At 39.6% G+C, this 24,888-nt stretch overlaps 2 protein-coding genes across 4 annotated transcripts; both read left to right on the top strand.

The window, feature by feature from the left end:
- Positions 1 to 551: 551 nt before the first annotated feature.
- Positions 552 to 9,547, top strand: wnt10b (wingless-type MMTV integration site family, member 10b). The gene is made up of 4 exons (XM_036592356.1): positions 552 to 723; positions 4,636 to 4,898; positions 5,796 to 6,247; positions 7,647 to 9,547. Exons 1-4 carry the CDS (start codon positions 650 to 652, stop codon positions 8,139 to 8,141), a joined length of 1,284 nt encoding a protein of 427 aa, XP_036448249.1. The 5' UTR covers positions 552 to 649; the 3' UTR covers positions 8,142 to 9,547.
- Positions 9,548 to 13,108: 3,561 nt separating this feature from the next.
- On the top strand, positions 13,109 to 20,696 carry arf3a (ADP-ribosylation factor 3a). Of its 3 annotated transcripts, none has more exons than XM_036592053.1 (5): positions 13,109 to 13,145; positions 16,801 to 16,967; positions 17,127 to 17,237; positions 17,525 to 17,649; positions 18,658 to 20,696. In XM_036592053.1, the coding sequence occupies exons 2-5, from the start codon at positions 16,820 to 16,822 to the stop codon at positions 18,817 to 18,819; spliced, it is 546 nt and encodes a 181-aa protein (XP_036447946.1). In that variant the 5' UTR covers positions 13,109 to 13,145; positions 16,801 to 16,819; the 3' UTR covers positions 18,820 to 20,696. The 3 variants fall into 3 exon arrangements, with proteins under 3 accessions (XP_036447946.1, XP_036447947.1, XP_036447944.1); XM_036592054.1 differs by having other exon boundaries at positions 13,136 to 13,338; XM_036592051.1 differs by lacking the exon at positions 13,109 to 13,145 and adding an exon at positions 13,153 to 13,166.
- Positions 20,697 to 24,888: the final 4,192 nt, after the last annotated feature.

The following is a 24,888-nucleotide window of genomic DNA, read 5'->3' as shown; positions in this document are numbered from 1 at the left end:
AAGCGTGTAGAGGATATCTTTTTTAGAGCACGTCGTGTAAAGTGCTGAATGTGCTGGTCTGAGTGGGAGCCCTGTCTGTCTGTCCTTCCGTCTGTCCGTCTGTCTGTCTGCCTGCCTGCCTGCCTCCCTGCCTGCCTGCCTGTCTGTCTGTCTGTCTGTGTGTGGTTGGGTTGCTGAGCGCGTGAAGTTGCCCCCTGCTCCGCGCGCCTGCCTGCTGTTTCTTTCCTGCCTTAACAAAGTGGCAAACATTTCAGCCAATATGAATAAACATACATCTCAGTCAGTGCAGCTCCATTCTGGGTTTATTACTGAATGCTATTTACATCCTCATCACCACCATCATCATCATCATCATCATTAACGTCACTGGTGCTAGTTTGAGGCTTGGAGATCGTTACTGCATAGACACGCGCACTCTTCCACAATTCGTTGTAATAGTTTGAAAACAGGCGCGCAGGCTGCGTTTGGCCCTCCTCCTCCTCTCCTCTCCTCCTCCTCCTCCTCCTCCTCCTCCTCCGCGCGCTCCCCTTACTCCTCTTTTGCCTCCTCACCGCGAGCTCCGTGCACTCGGTCTGTCTTCATTCCGCGCGCTGAAAGCCATCAGCACAAAGGCTGTTTTAATGTCACGTCGACAAAAACGTTTATCGGAATGGAAACGTCGCGCCAACGCCGTCCGGGACGAGTCCTGATTCTGGCCGCAGCACTTCTGTCACCTGCCTTCACGTGAGTACAGAGCTGCAAGGGGTGCCGTGCATCTGTGAGGTCTATTTCACTTATCAGTAAAAATGAGGCTGCCTAATAATGTGTGTGGGGTTAGGAGCCTTCTCCCATGATTGACAGCTAAGAAAACTGAGGCTTCCACCTTTCTGCGTTATGTGGATGACAGATTTGGGCCTGCAGTAAACACTACACTTACATTCTTTGCACCAGTGGTCATGTCTTTACACTTCTTTTGCATTGCTGTCCTTTGTGAGCACAGTTCCAGCCATACAAGCCTGGCTTCCAATCACAGGCACACACATACAAACGCACTAATCAAAACCAGTTATGTATGTGCCAGGGAAAACTGCAGGCTTAAGAATGTCCTCTGTCTTTCCCAAATCCTAAAGCTGTCTGTGGACACAAACTTTCTGTGTGAACACTGATGGGCTGAAGATGCAACACTTTCCACAGACTGTGTCAGAGTGTCTTTTCTTCTTTCCTCTTTTATTAATAAATGTGCCAAAGAGAAGAGAGAAAACAGGGCTTTGGAATAGCTGCTATCCATCCATTGTGTTGAAGCCTTCACTCTGGGGGATTAGAGTGAGAGGCAACAAAAGAGAAGTTAAAGGTCATTAATAATTGCTTTTGGATGTTTCCAGTTTTGTGCACTAAGCAAAAGTGCAAAGTCCATGCCATGATTTTGTTTGTTTTACAATATAAGCTTTGTGAAACATTTGTATTTCAAAATATTGAATGAAATGCTTACGATGCTATAGATCATCCCCTCATTATTATATATGTATACTTCTGTCATACAAATGGATATGCTTTCCTTTCATAGGCCATGATTTACACCACTAACATATTACACTCTCAGAGAAAAAGGTAGTACCCCTCTTGTTTCTGGGGTAGGACTCTCAAGGGTACATCTCAGTACCTTTAGTCAGGGAACATAATTGTACCAACATTTTTTTTTATTTTTTATTTTTATTAAGTTGTATTGACTCCACACACCCCATCTCAACTCCAGGCTTTTTATTTTATTGTTCTGTTTTAAAACATTAGGTTATTATAAGGTACCAATATATACTTTTCACCTGGGAAATGCTTACCTAAGGTACACATTTAGACCTTAAAACCGCTATTGCACCTTTGAGGGTACATTTACATTGTTTGTACATTAATGAACAAAAAATGTACCTGCGCAGTATCTTTATTTCTTATAGTGTACATGCTATCAACAATAACGTGGTAGGGAACATCACATTGTTTTAACAGACTTGTTTGTTTTGAAAACTAGATATCAGCAGTGGAAGCTATTGTCCTTTGAATTCGCAGCTCCAAAATGTTGCATTACTACATTGCTACCCTTCCCCTGACACCTGCAGAATGTTGTCGTCTCCTCCACAGCTTGAAGTGAGCGAAGGGAGCTATTTTGGGTGGCTTAATCAGATGACATCACATCACAGATGACATCACACCAGTGCAGGCCTGCCTCAAGCACTTATTTGAGCGTTCCTCTACAAATGAGCCAGATCAGGAAATGTGGGTCTTTTTAGGGATTCGGTTCACTTCTATACAACTGATGTGATCTGTTGATGTGATTTAGAAGAATTTTCACACTCATCACACCTGTGGATGTTCTCTGAACAGCTGAAATGTACAACAATGCTATATTTCAAAGCTGGAAATCAATGTCCTGCACTGGTTAGTGTGCTATTTTAGGAGGATGCTGTTTTGCATTAATCAGAAAGCATAGAAGACTACATCCAGTGCTCTTACAATCCCACAGTGCACTACAGTAGGTAGTAGGTGCACCACAGTCACAGAATACCAATAATGGACTGTGTGATAGTTGAAATATGAAATTGTTTAATTAAATAACAAATTCTATTTGTTATAATAGTCAGAGAAGGATCAGTCTTGTGAGACCCCTGGGCACAAGTGTCATTAGAGGCCCCCTACCCATACACTCTGACAATAATGCAAAAAATAATAATAAAAAAATAATAAAGGATCTAAAAATGACTTTATCACACAGCTTGTATTTATTTACATACACATTGAATAATGCTACAAAAATGTAATCTAAACAAACAAAATTAATGAATTAATATTGGGTGCAATAGCATTTTATTGCCTGCACAGTTTTGGAATTGTTTAAATATGGTGGCAGGATCTTTTATTTATTTTGTCATTAAATTTTCAAAAGCTGTCTAATTTCATTTGCAGTGGACTGTCCCCAGTCTTAGAGTTGCCTAGGGTTGCCTTGTGGTCTGAGGTTCCCCAAAGCCCCTGGCATTCAGAAGGCCCTGGGCACTGGCCCCATTGGCCCAGTCAGAAGTCCATCCCGGATTATAGTGTCCTAATAATTATAATAGTGAAATATATTAGTGACTATAATTATATAGTCCTATACTCAAAAATGATGGTTCTTCAAGGGTAAAGAAAATGGTTCTATATAGAACCATGAAAACTCAAAGAAGCCTTTGCATCACTAAATGGTTCTTCACATTGATGGAAAATGTGCTGTAGATGGTTCTATATAGAACCTTTTTGAAAAGGGTTCTTTATAGCATCTATTTTTACAATGTCAATCCTGTAACATTAGAAAAACTCGTTTTGGTGCTATATGGAACTGTTTTCAAAAATATATATACTCGAAAGGTTCTTTGAGTGTTCATGGTTCTATATAGATCCATTTTCTTCACTAAAGAACGCTTGGAGAACCATCATTTTTAAGTGTGTGCAGTATAGTGCAAAAAACAAAAACCTTCCTTCATTTAATTTTCAGGCAAAATGGCCATTTAATACATTACTCATTTATCAATGCCAGGATATATATATATATATATATATATATATATATATATATGAAGAAAATTACACACATGCTTTAATTTAATATCAAATTTTGTTTTAGGATTTGGTGTATCCAACCATCCAACCTTCGCTTTTATTACCCCTTCCATTATTTTGGGAGACTTGCTTTCTGCTTTCCAGTGAAATTTGCAGCTCCAAAGTTCAGCCTTAGAAGTTGGTTGCATTTTCTGCTTCTCACAATCCAAACACACTCAGTGATGCTAAGGTCTGGACTCTGGGGTGGTCAGTCCATTGTTCTGAGAACACCAGCAGCTTCTTTGTTTGCAAAGTGTCTTTTTTGTCTATTTCCTTTTCTCAGTAACAGTTTCTTGACAGCTACACGTCCTTTCAGACTGAGTGTTGAGGTGTTTTCTCACAGCAGAAGGATGGACAGAAGCACCTGTGGAATTTTTCAGAAGCAAAAGTGGAGCTTGATTTTCTCCTCTCTCTCAAAGCTTCAATTTCTGTTTGTGTGATGGTGACAGTTTTGGTGGTCTACCAGGTCTTGCACGGTTCAGAGGAGTCATAGTTTCTCTGTAATTTTTTATCATTTTTTAAACTCAGTTCTGGAAACTCCTGCTTTTTCACTTATTTTAGTGAAATCTCTTTGTGGATTGTTTCTAGCATTGTTCTCAGAACACCAGCTTATGTATGTACACACTTTAAAAGATGGTTCCTCAAAGGTTCTTTAGTAAATAAAATGGTTCAATATAGAACCATGAACACTCAAAGAACCCATTGCATTATTAAGTGGTTCAAAAAGGGTTCTTCTATTGTTACAAGCTTGACATCATAACAGTAAAAGAACCCTTTTTGGTGCTATATAGAACCATTTTCTTTACTAAAGAACCTTTGAAGAACCATCTTCTTTTAAGAGTGTAATGGTTGTTTTGACTGGAAATTAACTAAATAAACTGTGGTTTCTCACTTGTGCACTGTACTGTATGTGGTGTCCAGTCTAGGGGATACAAATCAGGGGATCATTTAGAACACACTGATTACTATCCCTCTGCATGCAATCCCGTGTTGCTGTATCAGTCAGTGTAATTCATCATGTGCTCTTTCTCCCAGGGTGCTGTGTAATGACATCCTCGGTCTGAAGGTGGCAGGAGAGCCAGTGCTGACCCCCAACGCAGTGTGTTTACGGCTGGCAGGCCTGAGTAAGAGGCAGATGCGGCTGTGTGTGCGCAGCCCTGATGTCACGGCCTCAGCCCTGCAGGGCATTCAGGTCGCCATTCACGAATGCCAGCACCAGCTCAGAGACCAGCGCTGGAACTGCTCCACGCTGGAGAACCACGGCAAAGTGCCACACCAGAGCGCCATACTCAACAGGGGTGAGTGAGAGCACCCAAAAAGATTGATGGGCAGCCACTTCTAGGACTTACATATGACCTGATTAGGTAATGGAAGGTGACATTTTCATTGTTTTCTTAAACGTTTTATGATATACACCTGTTTGACACAGCCGATATATGGAAGTTGCAAAAACAGACCATTTTAAATGTATTAATTTACAAATGACCGCCTTTTCAGCCAACAGCAGTTCTGCCCATCCATTCATACTGAAGTGATATGAAGTGTTGTTACTGCACACAGTCTGTGGCAGAGTTAATGCAAGGGAAAATGTAGGGAAAACTGTTCTTCCTTGTCAGGAAGCAAATGGATCAGCCTTCATAAGAATCCACATCACTAAAAGGAGTGGCTGATGCTTATTTTTACGACATTCCAGAAGATTTTAGTCCGAACCTAACAGTTTGTTCTGATTTATTTCAGCCTAGTCTGCTTTTGAATAGGGGACAATACAGGGCAGCTAACCAGAGCCAAAATCACATATAGAAGTCTTAAGATACATAAACAAAACCTGTTTGAATCAAAGCACTAGAGAGCAGGGGATGGTTGAGCTATTCTTAGGTTATGGATGTGTGTAATAAAACTTTGGGCCTGCTGGTGGGCCCTGGCCATGTAAGGGGTTATAACCACCTTTGGGCCAAAAGATTTTTAATACACATTTAACAATAAAAAAGTCTTTATTGTTACAAAAACAAATGTAAATTAAACATGATGCTGAGTGTTGCAAAGCATACCCAAAATAGGTATTTTATGTTGATAACAAGCAGGAACTTCACAGGTATTTTTCTAAACTCAACTGAAAAGAAATAGCAAGTAAATTCAGATCAAGAAGGTCAAATGTATCTAAACGCTTCATGCACAGTGTATTTTGTTGCCTGCAGGTTTCAGAGAAAGTGCCTTCTCCCTGGCTTTGCTGGCCGCAGGTGTGGCTCACTCTGTGGCCTCCGCCTGCAGCCTGGGCAAGCTGCGGGGCTGCGGCTGCGAAGCTAAGCGCCGTCTGGATGACGACAAAATCCGGCTGAAACTTACCCAGCTACAGCTGCAGACGCTGCAAAGGAGCGGGGTGAGCATCGCGGGAGCCATTGGGCGCACACCTGAATTCAGCCCCAATCACAGCAGCCTGCCCACTTACCTGCGCTCTGCCCACCCTACCAGTCTCCTCAAACCCCTGCCTGATGGGGTCACCTCTCTACAGGAGACATGGGAGTGGGGGGGCTGCAGTCACGATGCTCGTTTTGGCGTCCGCTTCTCCAGAGACTGGCTGGACTCCAGAGGGTCATCTCGAGATATACACGCCCGCATGAAGATGCACAACAACCGAGTTGGCAGGCAGGTATGGTCATAAGCAACATATGGCTATGGCCCATCATGTGTCTTTCTAATCTGGTTATAGTGTACATTTTACTGAATAGTTTTAGTGTAGCATTGTAGTGTAACACTTTTAGTACAACAGTGTGAGTGTGTACTTTTAGTGCAACACTGTCCACTTTAATGTACATATTTAGTGTATCATTGTAGTGTAACACATTTATTGCAACTTTGTGTATACTTTAATGTAACACTGTACACTCTAATGTGCACTTTCAGTACAATGTTGCAGTGTAACACCTTTAGTGTACAGTATAGTGTACACATTTAGTGTAACACTGTACACATTAATGTACACTTTCACTATACCATTCTAGTGTAACACTGCTCATTTCAGTGAACAATTCTAATGCAACATTGCACACTTCAGTGTACACTTTTAGTGTAACATTGCAGTGTCACACCTTTCGTGTAACATTGTACACTTCAGTGTACACTTATAGTGTAACATTGTACACATTATAGACACTTTCAGTATAACACTGCAGTGTAACACCTTTAGTGCAATATAAACTTTAGTGTACATGTGACACCTTTAATGCCACTTTGTGTACACTTTAATATATACCTTTAGTGTAACATTGTACACTTTATGTCCCCCTTTAGCATAACAATATAGCAAAACACTGGGTAACAATATTGTGTAACACTACACTGTCAACTTTAGTGCACAGTTGCAGTGTAAAATTGTTTTAGGACAGCATTACTCTCACTTTATAACAGTGTTACATTTTTGGTAACACTTTACTATAGGGTACAGTTCATTATGGCTACAAGACACCCACGTAAGCTTGTCATGACAACCAACATAACCCTACATAAATGTTTATAAATGCTTATTCCAATAGGCATCATCTGCCATAAAGACTACTTTAGCTAACTTAGATTACAATTGGCTAATGTAACTTTATAGCGAATAACGCCTATTGTAATAAGGGTCTATGTCAATTGTCATTAAAGCTTATGTAGATGTCATGTAGCCTTATGAACCATACCCTACAGTAAAGTGTTACCACATTTTCTTCCACATTTTATAACCATTTATAGAACTTATATACTTATGATATATATAATTTTTACTCCAGATATCAATCAATTACATTTTTGTAGTCTGTTCCATTTGTTTAATTACAATTAAGTAGCACAAGGCCATTTTTAGTGCCTAGCTTGGTAATACCATTTTCAAAGAATACAAAGATAAACTAAAAAAATCTTAATTTCATGATGTCACACATTTCCATTTGATCAAACAGAGCAGAGCATATGCTGATAATGTCAGTGTATTTAAGTTTGTCAGTCTGTTCCTGGTGTACAAGTGTGCAATTCCCAAATACTGACATACACGTATCTATGTCTTTTAACAGATAGTGACTGACAACATGAAAAGAAAGTGCAAGTGCCATGGCACCTCCGGCAGCTGCCAGTTCAAGACATGCTGGTACGTGTCCCCCGAGTTCCGGCTAGTGGGCTCCTTGCTGCGGCAGAAGTTCCTGTCTGCCGTCTTCATCAACTCCCAGAACAAGAACAATGGTGTGTTCAACCCGCGAGTGACGTCCGAGCCGGCGGGAGTAGAGCCTGGCAGGGCACGGCGTCGCAGCCTCTCCAGGGAGCTGGTGTACTTTGAGAAGTCGCCCGACTTCTGCGAGCGTGAGCCGTCTGTGGACTCGCCAGGCACGCAGGGCCGCATCTGCAACAAAAGTAGCCCGGCCATGGATGGCTGCGGCTCACTGTGCTGCGGCCGTGGCCACAATATCCTGAAGCAGACGCGCAGCGAACGCTGCCACTGCCGCTTCCACTGGTGCTGCTATGTGCTGTGCGACGAGTGCAGGGTCACCGAGTGGGTCAACGTGTGCAAGTGAGCAGCCACAAGCTTCTCCTGCCCTATCAGTGGGCCAGAAACTCATCAGGGGATGAGTAGGGGGGAGAAAAGACGTTAGCCGTACCCTTTCACGCCAAGTGTGCATGAGTGTTAGGCTTCCAGTCTTACTCTTCCGCAGCATCGACTCAGCCACTTCTCCACTCGGCCCCCTCATCTGGGATCCATTTGCTTTGTGTGGCTGTTGTTATTCTCCCAATGCCAAGTCAAAGATTGAGGAGAGGAGTGACTCATGTCATTTGTCTTTGTTTCCCCTGTTTGGACTCTTCAGCCATGAAAATGCCCCGAACGCCATCTGTGTTCTTCACAATAACAAGGCACAACAGCAGGAACATATTATTGCCGAAAAGGCAAAGGCATACAGTTTGTGTGTACATTTGGAAAAGTGCGCTTAATGAACTCGTCCTGCCGTGGCAAATCTTTTGCGAGTTTTTCTCAACTCCTTTTAGATGTCAAAACTGATGCCATAAGCCAAGCAATTTCGTAGAGAACTGAAACAGAGGACAGAGGATGTGCCTTTGCCCATTGGCTGGATTTAATGTAAACCAGGACATTTGTGAATGTGAAAATAGCACGCTGCCTTTTCTAACCTGTGCAGACGAGGACCACAGTGGAGGCTGTGAAAAAAAACGGCTGGAGAATGCTCCCACGTCCTATGGGTTCTTTCACAAGTCTGATTAGAAACAGTCACGTTTAATCTCAGATGGAAACTGGTGTGCTGTATGTGAGACCAAACATCATATACTGCAATGAAGAAACACTCTTTTGAAATCTGTATTCAGTAAACTGCAGTAATGATAATCAATTTACAATGACACTGAGACACATGTATTTTTGATTGTGCAAAAGATGTTTAGTGAAACAGATGAATTATATTGTTAAATCAGTTCTCGCTTTGGGAAATGTGCCATGTTGCAATTTTGTGCAGGACCGTCTATAAAATGTGCAGGATGCTTCTTTCTAGGAGCTGTCCTAGTACATTTACAGAGGCTTTAGAACAAAGAAAGTGTCTGGAGAGCTGAGATGAGGGCTAAATTGGCGAAAGAACGTAAGTATCTTGTGGAAAGTGGCTCGAAGTGGGCAGCATGGATGTGGTTTCCTTCGAGACTGACTTTTACAAGATGGGACGGAACTGAGGAGGGGAATGATACCAGTCTTAGTGGGATCAGCTGTACAAAGTTGACAGTCAGTTTAAGACTGCCGAGGACAGTTCGTACTTGTCTGTGCATCTGCCACTGAAAGAGGATCAACTGCTGTGCGCTAACTCAACACAGACGGAGCTAATGTTGGCAGTGTTGGGTAGATTACTTAAGAAATGTAATCTGGTACTGATTACAAATTGTATGACGAAAAATGTAATGAGTAAAGATGTAATCTCATCTGACTGCTTCTAATTGGCGTATTTGGTTTCATAATCAATTCACTGGTTTCACAGAGTTAACACTAGAGTGCTGTGCAGAAGTTAGAGACCACTCTTCATTTATCTAACTTTCAGCCAAAACAGCCATCACGTACAAGTTATTCATTTTTCAGGAGATGTTTCTAAAGAGATTAGATATACAATAATCCGCTTGCATAAGGAGGAGGAAAGTCAAGATGAAAAAACAAGTTTCTGAAACTGGTGTTCAAAAATGATTAAAAGATAAAGAAAAATCAGACTCCTAACAACCACCTTCAAGACCTGGTAGACCACCAAAACTGTCCCCATCAGATAAACAGTACTTACAACTTTCATCTTTGAGAGAGAGGAGAAAAGCAAGCTTCACTGTTGCTTTACATCAGATGTATCCATCCTTCCACTGTGAGAAGAACTCAGCATTATGGGTCTGAAAGGATGTGTAGCTGTCAAGAAGCCTTCACTGAGAAAAGGACACAGACAACAAAGAAGAACATAAGAATCATAAATCTAACACAGAAGCTGCTAGTGTTCTCAGAACAACATACTGAACACCCCAGAGTCCAGACCTCAACATCATTGAATGTGATAACTTTGATCGTGAGAACCGGAAAATGCAACCAACTTCTAAAACTGAACTTTGTAGGTGTGGGAAAATACCAGTGCAGATTTCTTTAAAAAAAAACTCAAAGCAAGTCTCCGCAGAAAGACAGATGCTGTAGTAAAGAGTGGACACAGGAATTAGTAAAAAACATTATATGTAGTTGTTGAGGCTTTTGTGTCATTTTCTGTTAAATATGTGTTTATCTGCTTTTTTTTCTTACAGTGAATAATGAATAGTTGTATATAATGCCATTGTACTTTAAATTAAAAAAATAAGGGAGTCTCTGACTTTTGCACAGTACTTTATACGAAGATACAGACTTAATATATTCTTTAGAACTGCTGTTATGCAGTTTATGAGCACACTCAGTGATAAATGACTCTAAACGTAATCATAAAAACAGGATTGTATGTACTTCGTTACTACCCAACACTGAATGTTGATGCAGAAATGAGATTCTGAAAAGTGCAAGATTTGTAAAAGATTTGTAAAAATGTGAATAAACCATGTGTTACTATGTAATAATGACCTAAAATGTGCTTAAATTTGCACTATCCCACCAGGGCAGGCAGGTCAGAGCAGACTGTTCCAATGCCCCAATGACTTGCATGGTATTTAGTGCTACAGTAAAGGAGATGGGAGAGAAGGAGAGTGGTGTGGAATGATAAAGGGCTGGATCTCTGGTTTGCATTTCTTCATTCCTTTATCATTTCACCCTGGAGCTGCTGCAAAAGGGAATTTCCTGTCGCTGTTTCTTCCATGTGTGAGACAGAGAGAGACTGAATAGCTTTGGAGCTCGATCTTTCCTGTCAATGCAATGCAGCCACTTACACGTCCAAAGCAACATACTGACAGCATCTAGAATAATGACAACCAGACACTCCAAAAATTGAAATTCGAGGGGTGGGATGGAGTTCACTGATCTGACGCTGGATAAGAACACTTTTCAAACTTGCCACCACTGAGGCAGAGCAAAGGACAGAAGTATGGATGGACCATCAGACAGGTAGATAGATAGGCCAACAGACCCGGTATGCACACTCGTGTACATCAAAAGGGACAGGGACAAGGGCAAAACAGCTGCAAACATCTGCTTCTGGGTTCTGTGTCCAGCCTACCCTTTCCATTTTTGATGTGGGACAAGGAGAAAGAGAGAAAAAGGCAGAGGAAAAAAAAACAAGGAGCCAGCTACCCAGAACATCAAAGCCCTTGCCTCGACGTGCAAGCCCTCATTAGTTCTGCAAGCCTAACCAACCCGACTTGTGATTGTGTTTGCCGGGGTGCACTTTGGCAAACACTTCAGAGGAAAGGTTCCTTTAAATTATAACTCCCACCCCCACCCTGCTTCTGCTCCTACCACCACTGTACGTACCCCCCCTCCACCATACAAACTCCCAGCGCACAGAATCACAGCGCACTCCCCCACTCAACACTCCACCCCATAATCTGGTGTGCAGCTGCAAGCATCTGCTCCGGTCCCTCTCTCCTCTCTGAAAACCACCAAATTGATAAACACATCCATCACGAAGCCACTGACAGACGGTGGGGCATGCAAAAACGACACAGAAAAAAAACACCAGAGCAATGTTTTTGCAAGCACTGATGATTCTCATTGACTAAAACGCCACTGTCAGAATAAGCCTACTGGGTCACAGTAGAAACACAAAATTTGGAAAAGTGACGCAAACCAGGCAGAATGCATGAAATTACTGAATAAGCATGCTCACGCACTCCAAGTGTGTCATTTGGATAGACGTTAGATTTTGTATGGAATGGAGAAGATATGAAATAGGGGTTTGGAGCCTTGCTAAATCGCTTGAATACCTTATTAACACTGCATACCTCATTAATTTTGGGGCTTGATAACTTGCATGAATACGTTATTAACACGTCATTTAAAAAGATCCCTAGCTCTTGTATGGAATGGTGAAGATATAAAACAGAGGCTTGGGGGTTTCATAATGTGCATGAATACCTTATAAACACTGCATATTCCATCAGTTAATAAAGGTTTAACAGCAAATCCCAACTAGGACACTTAGAGAGGTCCTTGGGCTCTTTTGCTCTAGCAGCTAGAGTTCACTTCAGGCTGCCAAATACTGTCATTTGGCAGCGTCTGGCAAGTTATTTATTTATTGAGCTGAGTCTTGGCTAAATAATTCAACATTTCAGCTACGTCTGAAACTCTGAAACTGTGACCTACTGCATTGGACAGGAATCTTATTTTTAGAGGAAATCTTGAATCTATTAGATAAACACAAAGGCTACTCCAACTAGGCTAATGCTATGCACTCTTAAAAAAGACAGTTCTTCAAGGGTTCTTTAGTAAAGACAGTGGTTCTGTATAGAACCATGAACACTCAAAAAACATTTGCATGCTTAAATGATTCTTTTTATGGTCAAATTGTTCTTCAGATAGATGGACAATGTTGTATATGGTTCTATGTAGAACCTTTTTGAAAATGGTTCTATATAGCGCCAAAAATGGGGTTCTGCTGTTGCTATGATGGCAAGCTTATAACAACAGGAGAGCTCTTGTTGCCACTATACAGAACCATTTTCAAAAAGGCTCTGTATGGAAGCAAACACATTCTCCATCAATCTGCAGAACCATTTCACTATGCAAACAACCATTCAAGCATGCAAACGGTTCAGTGTTCATAGTTCTGGATAGACGTAGTACCTTTACTAAAGACCCCTTGAAGAACCATCTTTTTTAAGATTGTACCGTAATATATCGAGTGAAATGGTGTATTTGCGTCGTTTTTTAGTTCTCGTCTTCTTACCCTTTATGTGTGCAGTGCACAAACGTGTCTTGCATATTCTGTTGAACATTTAACGCCATGGATGCAAACACAGCACCGGTGGTACATGGCATGGATGGGGGAAGATATCGCGAGATTATAAGACTACGGACCCTACTGCACTAACGTCCAGGATGATATTATCGCGAGAGTGGGGTGACTTGTCCGTTGGCGCTGTGTGAGGTGAGTAGGGATGCAGCAAAGGTGAGAAATGACAACCAGAAACGGACATTAGTCAAATATACTGTTTATTCATGACATAGTTTGCCTCATACAGTGCAATAATAGGTAGCTGACGGAGGAGCCAGAAGGTATTTATACATTGCCGGTAAGCTAGTCAGGCCACCCCAGCTGACAGAGCACGTCCGTAGGAGAGGTGAGAAATGTTTGTCGGTTCTAGCTTTAGCATGTACGGAAATGAGCTCTGTGATGGGCAGTTTACGCTACTGCACTCCGTATATGTGTGGTAATAACGGAGACCAACGTGAACAGAAGCTGTAGTCGATTCCTTAAGTGAAATATTAAGGTTTGTTCCTTTTTTTGACGCGTTTTAACACGAAGCTGAAGTTATTCGCCGGCTTCTTATTCGAAATTTCAGTTCCACCTTAAATGGTGCAGCCGTTAGATTCAGAACGCCTGCGCTGTTTAAGGTGGAACGAAAAAATAGTCTGAATTAGTTTTTAAATTTAAAAGTGAAAACATCTTAAAGTCAATATATCTAATATTTCTCATTATGAGATTGTTGTAAGAACATTATTAAACTGTTTAAATTATTTTTATTTCTGTTTTAGATAACTTTATGTGGAGAAATTGTCTTCTTTGGGTAGACAGTTTTGCTTTCTTAAAGACACAAATGCAGATTTCAAGAAATAAATAACTTATATACCAATTGAAGAGAATTCTACTAAATAAATGACTTAAACAAGTATACATGTCTAGAAATAAGCAAAAGAACCATATAATATTCTTATGACAATTGCATATGAGAAATAATATATACTGGCTAGATTAAAGATGATTTCACTTGCCAAGATATAATTGCAACTAGTATCTAGTAATTTCAAGAGTAGACATCATACGCTCTAAAAATGTGCTTTCAATTCAGCTTCACCTCATGTGGTAACATGCAGTATAATTGGTATTGTACTTGATTTAAATGAAGCAAAGCAAAATTATAGTTCATAGTAGTATTTTTCATCAATCCAAATCTTACAAACACTTCAGATCAGCCTCTGCTCTGTTCCTTTTTCCATATACAGTGTATAAACAGACGCTGCATTATCTTTTTACATCTGCATTTTCCGTCTACTGTCATCCGTTGTACGTCATTTTAACCTAGCTAGCTACAATTGTAGGCGACACCACAGCAATTCCGTTTTGTCAGCGCATAATTCAGTGCAGGCTAATGAATGACAGTGCACACACTGTTTTTTGAGTTTTTCAGGAATTACAAACTGTCTCTGCATGCAGTCTGCCGTTGTTTTACTTAGTGTCATCATGATGACCCTCCTTTGAGTCATGTGAGGTTTACGTTGGTGGTCAATTCTTACTGTAAAGGTTAGGATGAGGTAGCAATAATGCCACACTAAATCATGACACATGAGCTCATTGCTGTATTCTTGCTGGTCTGTTGCTATGGTAATCAGTAGTGCTGCTTAAAAGGACTGAGACTCGAAATTAATTGTGGTCTTACTTTATTGCTGTTATTGTATTTTTCCACTCATAAACTATCATCAGATATATGTGAAGTCATTTTATATCATCCTTATGTGTTGCCTTATGTTTGCCAAACTGTTATCACACAGTACATCATACATACCATTTCTGAGGATGCACCGATATGGGGATTGTGGGCAGATGCTTATATCTGTTTTTCATGAGGCCAATACATAAACTTTTCTAAAATGTAGAGATTAAAATTAGATCCGATTGTATTAGCATCACAGAGAAATAGACAAAGTTTTGATACAGGGTTACAAATACAGTATACATTAATAAAGTGTGGTTTAAGTACAAGTTATTTATTTTTCGGAAGATGTTTTTGAGGAGATAAGAATATAAGATAAGCTGCTTGCTTAAGGAATGGGAAAGTCAAAGGAAGATAAGTGGAAAAACAGGATTTTCCATAAGTGGAGTTCAAAATGGGACTCATCATCAGATAAACAGCACTTTGAGAGAGGAGAAAATCGAGCTCAACTCTTGCTTCAGCTGTTTCTGTCCATCCTTCCCCCGTTAGAAGACAACTCAACACTATGGGTCTGAAAGGATGTGTAGCTATCAAGAATGCATTGCTGAAAAAAAAAACAAAGTACACAAAAAAGAAAAAAAATGCAAATCAAACGAAGAAGCCGCAGGTTTTCTTAGGACAATGGACTGACCACCCCAGAGTCCAGACCTTAACATCATCAAATGTGTTGGAGATTACCTGGATTGTGAGAAACAGAAAGACTAAACTCTAGAGATGTGGAAAAATATCCCTGCAGATTTCTTTGAAAGCAGGTCTATTAATAATAAGGATGGAAGCTGTAATAAAGGCAAAGGATGGACACACTATATACTGAAAACTTAAAAAAAAAAAATTATTTGTTGAAGCTTCTCTGAAATATTTCTTTAAATAATATTTTGGGTTTTTTCTTCACTCTAAAAATGGCGTAGTTTGTCCATTTTTGAGTGGAAATGAAATAAATTAAGGGTGGTTTCTGAATTTGTAAAGTACTGTATGTCTTCAAATATCGGTTTGAAATAACGGTCAAGACTAACATCCATCTGATGCCAATAATTTGTTTAAAGCAAAAATCTGCAAATATTGTTATGATCCTGATATTATCCTTTATCGCTAACCATTTCTTGAGACGATTCAGTTTGAAGTTTCACTGGTCCATATTTATGCCCAGATAAGACTTCTCTTGTTACACGCTTTTGGCAGGTCTCTTCATGCGTATTTCTGTCTCATCACCTCAGCTTCGGAGTATAAAGTGGGCTTTATTAGTTTGCCTAGATGCACTGTGAGTGCAGTGAGGTGTTAATGACAGTAAGTAAATGGGCTGATGCTGCCCTTCTTGCACTCATGGCTGTGCTGCTGGATGAATCTCTTAACACTGCATAAAGACCTCTCTACCTGTGAAGAAGGAGGGAGAGCTGACAAGAGCAACTGCCACGATGAGGGTCATTGTGCATTGTGCATTTTCCCTGTTTAAAGGATAAAATGTCCAGCAATTATGACGTATTTTGAATGGTGTGATTTTGTCATGCCAAATTATGTGTACTATGTGCAGCAAAATGATGTATCAAATGATTTTAGTTGCTTCTGGGTTTGGAATGAAAAACGACTTGTGTAAATTGCAAGGATTGTTGAGCAGTTTGCATAGTTTCATGATTTGCTGATTTTTGAAAACGCTTGTGGTCAAAATGAAGTTTTCTTGTGGCACTGTTGTGTGAAGGTCCACAGCAGTGTAAGGCCTGTTGAATTTAGGCCTTGCTCAAGTTAGAGGGATCATTCAGCAAAAATGCATCTTGATTATCAAAAAGTGCACTAGTAAACCAATACACTAGAATTTCAGTGATTCATTGAGAGTTTGGAAAGAGTAAGCTACCATTAGTATTATTACTCAAAAAAGACATATTGTCTATTATCCAAATAACCGGAAAGATTTTATGTGCCCCAAGGCTGATCTCTCAGAAAGTAAGGACTGGTTTCATTTTTCTCACTTTTGCAATGCCACATTTGTCAGTACAGTACAAATGGCTGCTTAGTAGGGCTGTGACTTTGCAAATGAAAAGACACAATTAGCACTTGCTTGCATTTTAGTATCTCTCAATTGTACATCTCTTTTTGCAGGAAAGCTCCATCTGCTACCATGGGGAACATTTTTGGCAACCTCCTAAAGAGTCTTATAGGAAAAAAGGAGATGCGGATTTTGATGGTTGGTCTGGATGCAGCTGGGAAGACCACAATCCTGTATAAACTGAAGCTGGGAGAGATAGTTACAACAATTCCCACCATCGGTACGATTTCTCAAATATACGCTCTGCTATTAATAGATGTATTTCTTATAATTGTGGATAGGTGGTTCATTAGGAAAGCTCTCATGAATGAAATTTGATATTTTAATGAAATAATATGTCTACAATGAAGTTTATCTTAATCTTGTTTACATTTCTAAGGTTTTAATGTGGAGACAGTGGAGTACAAGAACATCAGTTTCACTGTGTGGGATGTGGGTGGTCAAGATAAGATCAGGCCTTTATGGCGACACTACTTTCAGAACACACAGGGTGAGTTAATTGTTCATCTGTACTTTGCATAGACTGTGATATCATTGTTGCCGAGATACCTTGAAGTCATGCTGTTGGTGATTCACTTTGAGGAAGAACATCACTTCTGCATCAATCATAAATCAAGGTCACCACTAACCTTTCTATTAATTAACTTGTGAAGGACGTCGCCTGACTGCTTCATCACCGAAGACACAGTCTTGCTATTTAAATTCCTCGTAAGTGATTATCTTGTTGCCATAAATTAGCTATACTCCTGTTCCTTATTTTTCTGTGTGTTTTGTCAGGTCTTATATTTGTGGTGGACAGCAATGACCGTGAGAGAGTGAATGAAGCCAGAGAAGAGCTGATGAGGATGCTAGCTGAAGATGAACTGAGAGATGCAGTGCTACTTGTCTTCGCCAACAAACAGGCAAGAGACCTCTTTCAGCTTACCTGCTGCATGCACAGGCCCTATCAAGCATATTAACTTTTAGGAGCAGGGGATTGCAAACATAGTGTAATTCTTAATAGCTCACTGAAACAAAAAGAGAAATTGTGTCTAAAATACAGATTCTAAAATTTCAGTCAATAACACAGTTATATTTGTAAGTAGAAGAAGAGATATTGCATAATTTGATTTTGATGAATTGATGTGTTGTATTCATACATTCTTGTTTCAAATCTTTCAATTTTCCCCATATTTTTGCCATTTCTTATTTGTTTTTTGGAAAGTCAGTGTTAAAAAGACACAATTCTGTTGATACACATTGTAAATCGAATTTAAGTATAATTGTCTTACTATGAAATTAAATATAATTACATAAATACAGTTTAACAATATAGAAAAACTAATTATAATCTCTTGACTTCTAAAGGTTGCCTCTTTCTGCCGGCCCCTTAGTGGCCATTCAGCTGGCGGAATGGAAGTGGATTTTTTTAGTTAATATATTCAAATAAAATAAATAATAAAAATAATTTTAGCTATTCTCATATTAATAGTGTGTGTGTATGTGTGTGTGTAAAGTGTTGTGGCTCTTTGTTGACCTGGTAGCGAGCAATGAGGGGTGAAAGAGGAGGGGTGAGAACCCCATGCTGTGAAAACAGTTCACACCTAGTTTAAGTGTTTTAGGGATTTTTGGGGCTGCCAGAGTTGCATGACTAAGGCACAACATTTTTCACATATTGCTCACAGATGATTCCTCCAGAAGCATTGCTTGGAGATTATCATTCTGAACATCCTGCATTTCATTATGATCCTTATTCATTCAGTACTTCACAATCAGCAAGTCTGCTTTATATATCCATGTCGTTACTTAGTTATTGTAGTTTTGCTCTTTTAGTGTCTCTTGCGTGCAGCATTTAATACTCTAGCTTAATTTTTACCAAACTATGGCTCATGTTGTCTGCTTCACATTCTTCTCTTCCTTTTGATGTGCAGGACCTGCCAAATGCAATGAACGCAGCAGAGATCACAGATAAGCTTGGCCTTCACTCTCTCCGTCATCGCAACTGGTACATCCAGGCAACCTGTGCCACCAGTGGCGACGGTTTGTATGAGGGGCTGGACTGGCTGGCCAACCAGCTCAAGAACAAGAAGTGAAGTGGACCGGAGGAAGAAGAATCTTGAGCTGCAGCTCATCAAGGAGCACCAGAGGGTTGGAGTTTCTTTTATTCTGTTTACAAGATGAGAGTGGAGAGATCAGGCCAACGCAGAGTTTTACTGTGCAGCCTGGGCTCCACTCTTCAGTGCTTTCTCACTTTGTAAAAATGTCACTTTAAACCCCTCTCCCATTTTGATGAATCTTCTACAGCAGTAATCACTAAAAGATAGGTAGCACATCCCCATGACTTTAACATTTTATCTAGTGAGAAAGTTGCTTAGCTCTTGTGTGAATTGGAGTGATCCGGTTATCATATTCTGGGCTTCTTATTTATTCACCCTGTAAATGTGTAAAACACTATGAAGGGATGATAAAAATTCTCTGGCTTTTATTATTACTGTGGCATATAGTAATTAGTGTTAAATGCAGGTCATTTAAACTATCGTAACACTGCCCTAGTGGCTCAAAACCTTGTTCCTAATGGCTTAGACCTTATTTTCATAAGGTTTTAAGTGTGGGAAATAAATTGTGAAATGTTGTTGATCGATTCCAGAAATAAGGCTCGGATTATTAGAGAATTTCAGAGGTGTGCTGTGACTTGAGGAATGCTAGACTCAAATGTGTTCCAATGTGTTTCAATTTTATATGTTTTTGCTAGAGTAATGCTGTGGAGATTTTACAGTAACACACTGTTTTATTAGCATTTAAGTCAGTGGTGAAAGTTGTAGAGAGTGGCAATAGTACTTTGGCTGCCTGTACATATAGCCCAGGTCCTTGAGCAGGCCTCAGTCCTCTGTGAGCAAACAGATGATATGGTCACTGCTCTTTTGTCTTTGCACGTACACATTGCCTTGACTGAATGGTAGTTTGTGCACTGTTGTGGGGGTTGCACAGACTATGTTGTAGTGCACTACCTGAGGTGCGCTTTTGTGATGTAGTGCACTAAATGAAGAACATACAGTGACACTTTACTGTAGGGCATTGTTCATAGTGCTACATCACACCTACGTAAGCCCTTACATGACAACTGAAATACTACATTAACATTTCTGAACACTCAGTCCAGTATGTGTCATTTTCAGACAGGTTGCATTTGCCAATTTGGATGTCAAGTAGACCTAACATCTGTGTAAGGTGATGTAATCATGACACTTTCTGTGGTGAAATGACAGGCTTTGTAGCTCTGTGTATGTCACGGTGTCATAATAATGATAATATGATGTAGCTTGCCAAACCAGGCTGGTTGAACAAAAGTCAGCATCTTCTGTGATGTAAAGTGAGTTTCATTTTATTATTCAGTAAATTGTTAGAACACGTTATTTCACCCCAAAAATTGTCATGTCAGAAAAAAAAATCAGTCATCTGACATTAATGTAATGTCACCATGGCGTCAAAGTTGACAAAAGCAGCGTTTGTGACAAATGAAGGCTAAATAGAATAAGCCATTATAAATCTTTGTATAGTTATGTGTCAGTTGTTATGACGAGCTAATGTGGGTGTTATGTAGTCTTATGAACACAGCACTACACTAAAGTGTTACCGAACATGCCTGGTGTGGTCCTTACAATTCTATAACAAGATAGCTGTATTTGTACACCTCAGTGAAAGGAATTTGCTGCTCTTGCATGATGTCTGTCATGGTAGTGTGATCTGTCTTGCTGTATTTGTTGCATGTGTGTATTAGATGCTGTGCATTGGCCTTAATAGCAGGGCAGGAGTAGCTCTCTGTAGCTCTTTGACTGGTAGGTGTTTCAGACATTTATATTTCCTAGAGTATCCGTACAGTAGTGGAGACTGATTCTAAGGCACTCTATTCATTAGGGCTGCAAGATTTGGACAAAGTACTGCACACTTAAAAAAGATGGTGCTTCAAGGGTTCTTTAGTAAAGAAAATGGTTCTATATAGAACTGTGAACACTCAACGAACCTTTTGCATGTTTAAAAGGTTCTTTGCATCTCGAAAGGGTTGTTCAGATTGATGGAGAATGAGCTGTAGGTGGTTAACAAGATTGACATCGTAACAATAGAAGAGCCCTTTTTGGTGCTTTGTAGAACTTTTGTAAAAAGGTTCTATGTAGAACCATCTACAGCACATTCTCCATCAATCTGAAGAACGTTTTCACGATGCAAAGAAACCTTTAATGCAAAGGGCTCTTTGAGTGTTCATAGTCCTATATATAATCATTTTCTTTGCTAAAGAACCGTTGAAGAACCAGCTTTTTTAGAAGTGTAGAATTGAGATTTTACATGCTACCACATAGTATTACAATTTCGTTGTTTTGCCACACTCATCTGCGGCTGTAAATGGTCAAGAAGCATCCAACACAATAAAAGAAAAAGCTTGCAGTTGGTTAGAGGGTAGGTCTGCATAATGCAGCATCCTGTGGTATCAGTATTGCAAGGGTCAATATCATGATAACAACTAACAACAATTTAGCAGTGCACCAATATGGGAACTGTGGGCCAAATGAAAATATTCAATATGTTTCACATACAGTAGTTACACATACGTAAAAATTATTTGGCCCTTATCATGGAAAGCTAAATTTCCCTCACTTTTTAAAAAATATTTCAAAACGTACCATTCACCTCTCAGTTTCTACAGTCCATATATGGAAACCTTAAACCAAGAACTGTTTTAAATTCGTTGTTTCTGTAATATCAACTGTCCACCTATCCAGATATACAGCAGTTTAATCCTACCCACTCATATTAAACTCAAAGGAAGTGTATCATTTCTGAGTACTTTTTCCTGAGGCACAATACAGGACAGCCAATCAGAGCAGAGGTCATTTACATATATCACTCTTAAAGGTACAGTATCAAAATAGCATGTTTAATTCTAAGGGATAAAGAGAGTTTGGAAAATGGCCATGTAAAAATGAAATTTTGACTGTTTTGGTGAACAAGATCACACAAATCCTATGAGTGGACCTCAGGAGAAAAAATAAAATACAAGCAAATTTTGAAAATAGTCTCTTTGACAAAATTAAGACGTTAAGACTAGATCCATCTGCATTAGCATTTCAGAGAAATGTAATGTTTATTTGTGTTGTGTTGCAGTGATGCAGTGAACTGAATAAAAAGCAGACATGTTAGCGCAGTAACCCAGCATCACGTAAATGTTCTGTTTTTCCCAAATACGACAAATACATCATCACATATTTTGAAATGTAGGTCAAATTTAAACATCTGTCCATAATGTTTTTTTTAAAAGCAGATATCTGCTAATACTGAGATGATTCAGATTTCATCCCTACACTGATATAATGTGCAGCCCTACTGTTTACATTTCATATTGTCCTCAAATCAGAACTAGGTTCGTTTGCGTGTGTTGGTGCCCATGAACAAGTATGAATGTTAACCTTTAAAAAGAGATTAGTAAATTTGTGTTATTTTGTTAGTCATATCTTTTTTTGCTGCTGATGAAAACATATATTTTGTATTTTTGTAAATGCTTTGTCAACATTATTTATGCCTGTATTGATGTTTCCTGTGCTGAGATTCTATCAAAATCAAACATTAAGCAAGCAGCGACAATGCTTTGTAAAGAACTAAACAATGCCTCGGACACCATCTTCATTTCACTGCATGATACAGCACCTCTCAGTTACCTCAGCTAGTTACTTTGTTGGTTCTTCACTAATCTGTGCACAAAGGCACTTAGCACATCATATTATAAGAATTTTCAATGTGGTGTAATTGCTTTATTTTTCCATTGAAATAAAAGTAGGGTAATTATCAACAACTTACAGCTCTACTCATGACCCTGTGTGTTCCATTTTTATTTTGCCTTCACAAATTGTTGTTCAGACTGATCTGATACGTATATTAAATATGATTTTTGTATTAATTCTGCACTATACATAATCAAAAACTGATCCATTATTTGAAACCATTTTAAATACTTACAAACATGTTCATGCTTAGCCTCTAGTACTACAGTGTATCTGCTTGCATGAATAAACATACGTTTATTGAACAAAACTGCCCAAATAAACTCTCTGTGACCGAAAATGAAAGAGCACTTGTGTGACTCCACAGAAGATGTTTGACTGTTGCAGTGGCTTCCATGCTGGGTTCATTATTTACTTGGTTATTTCCAGAATACAGTTTAAGCACTGTGGGATGTGGGGCTGTTACACCATATATTTCAGCCTTTTTGTGGTTTGGTACGTAATTATAGAACGTGTGTCTTAATGCTGGTAACATTACGCAATACCACAGAATGTTATAAATCTTTTCGTAGAGTATGGTGCTATAGATACAGAAGGAGTTAGCGATACCTGAGCTTTTAAAGGGGCCATTCCATAGAAAACTGAGTTTTCCTCACTTGTGTTAAATAAAGTTGATGTAGTATGTAACATTGTTAAAGTTTCAAAACATACGGTCTTCTCCTCAGTCCACATAGTCAATATATGGGAGCTAAGCTGAAAAATCATTCTGTTTGAGTAAATCATTTTTGTGTTGTCATGAAAACCAGTTCATTTACTTGTCTACAACTACAGCAGTTCAGCCCTGTCCATTGGCACTGAAGCTATAAGGAGCATTTCAGGCTGTACTGCTTTCTGAATGAGATGCAGTTCAGCCACTCAAAACAGAGGTCATTTACATAAATCAGTCTTAAAGGTGGCACAGTAACAAAACATCAGGGAGAAAGAGAGGTTGGAAAATTGTCATGTAAAAATGAATTATGACTATTTTTGGTAGAGAAAACTACACTAACTTTGCCCAGTCATATGCAAACGTTTGGGCATCCCCGTTTCATTACAGTGATTTTCGAAGTGAAAATAAGTGAACACATGCTCTACAGAGAACACACTTCTGCAAATTTTAGTGCAAGTTTTCTATTTATTTGCTTAATTTAAATATAAAATATGACTGTGCTTAAGTTATGACACATTTTCCAATGTATTTTCTGGATATGTTAAACTATATATAAACTATATGTTAACTAATATAGAAATTGTGAACTAAACTAGATGAAAAACGCCATATTTAAGAGTGTTCCCTGTTTAGAATTACAAAACATGTAATTTGACAGGGGGTGTTGAAACTTTTGCATATGACTGAAAACGGACCTCAGGAGAAAAAAAGTGAAATAGGAGAAAAATGTAGTATATGGGACCTTGAATCGTTTCTAACTGCTCTCAGCCAACATTAATCACTAACTTGGAAAAATCCAGCAGTGGGAATTGTGAAAATCCTCTCAACAAGGTGCCCACCACCTAACCCCCACTTTTGCCTGGCTTATCCCACCCACACACAGACACACACTCACACACACACACTCATCTCCCTGCCTGCCCTCGCAGTGTGTGTCTCCAGGGGTGTGACAGCAGTATGTGGGTCAGGGCTGCTCCCGGGGCTAACAGCCCCCGAGGCCCCCTGCAGGCCGTACACAATTGCGGCACCACAGCGGGTGCCATTGCTGGGATTCCCTCTCGTAACCGGGGCGCCCTCGCCCAGGGCACAGACACACTGGCAGCAGCGCCGCAATCAATTCATCAATCTGTGATGGGGGCGCGGACTGCTGAAGCCCAGCCAGCCCACCCCCGTAGCTGGGCCTCGGCCACCAGCGCTGAGCCTGGGATATTGAGCCGGAGTCAGTGGTCTGCTGCTGGACAGGCTGCTGTAAAAGTGGACAGTATGACAAAAATAAAATATCATAATGTTTGGAGACATTTGACTGATATACAGTATATATCATGATAGTTTTTCTGAGGTTTGTGAACAAGCTGGAAAGGACAACTTCACTGCTTTTTGTTTTTCTAAATATAAACTAAGAATGAACAGCAGGAAAATATCTAACAATTGGTAACAAATAAATTAATAAATAAGATGATGGCATAATAGGCTGACATCCAATCAGCTACATGTTAATTAAGCTTATACAGTTACTATGTACGGGCTGTTGTTGTGCACAGACACTTTATTATTGGTCTCTCTTTTTTTATGATACATGCTGTTTTTTAGTATTGTCAGTGAGAAGTTGATGTAATATATATATATTGACCACCCCAAGGCAGCAATTTAGTTGGAAGTGGTGCAGGTCATTAGTAGGGCAA

Source organism: Colossoma macropomum, unplaced genomic scaffold, assembly GCF_904425465.1.
Source record: "Colossoma macropomum unplaced genomic scaffold, Colossoma_macropomum, whole genome shotgun sequence".
NCBI lineage: Eukaryota > Metazoa > Chordata > Actinopteri > Characiformes > Serrasalmidae > Colossoma > Colossoma macropomum.
Note: the sequence above shows the minus strand (reverse complement) of the source record. Positions and strands in the feature narration are given on the sequence as shown.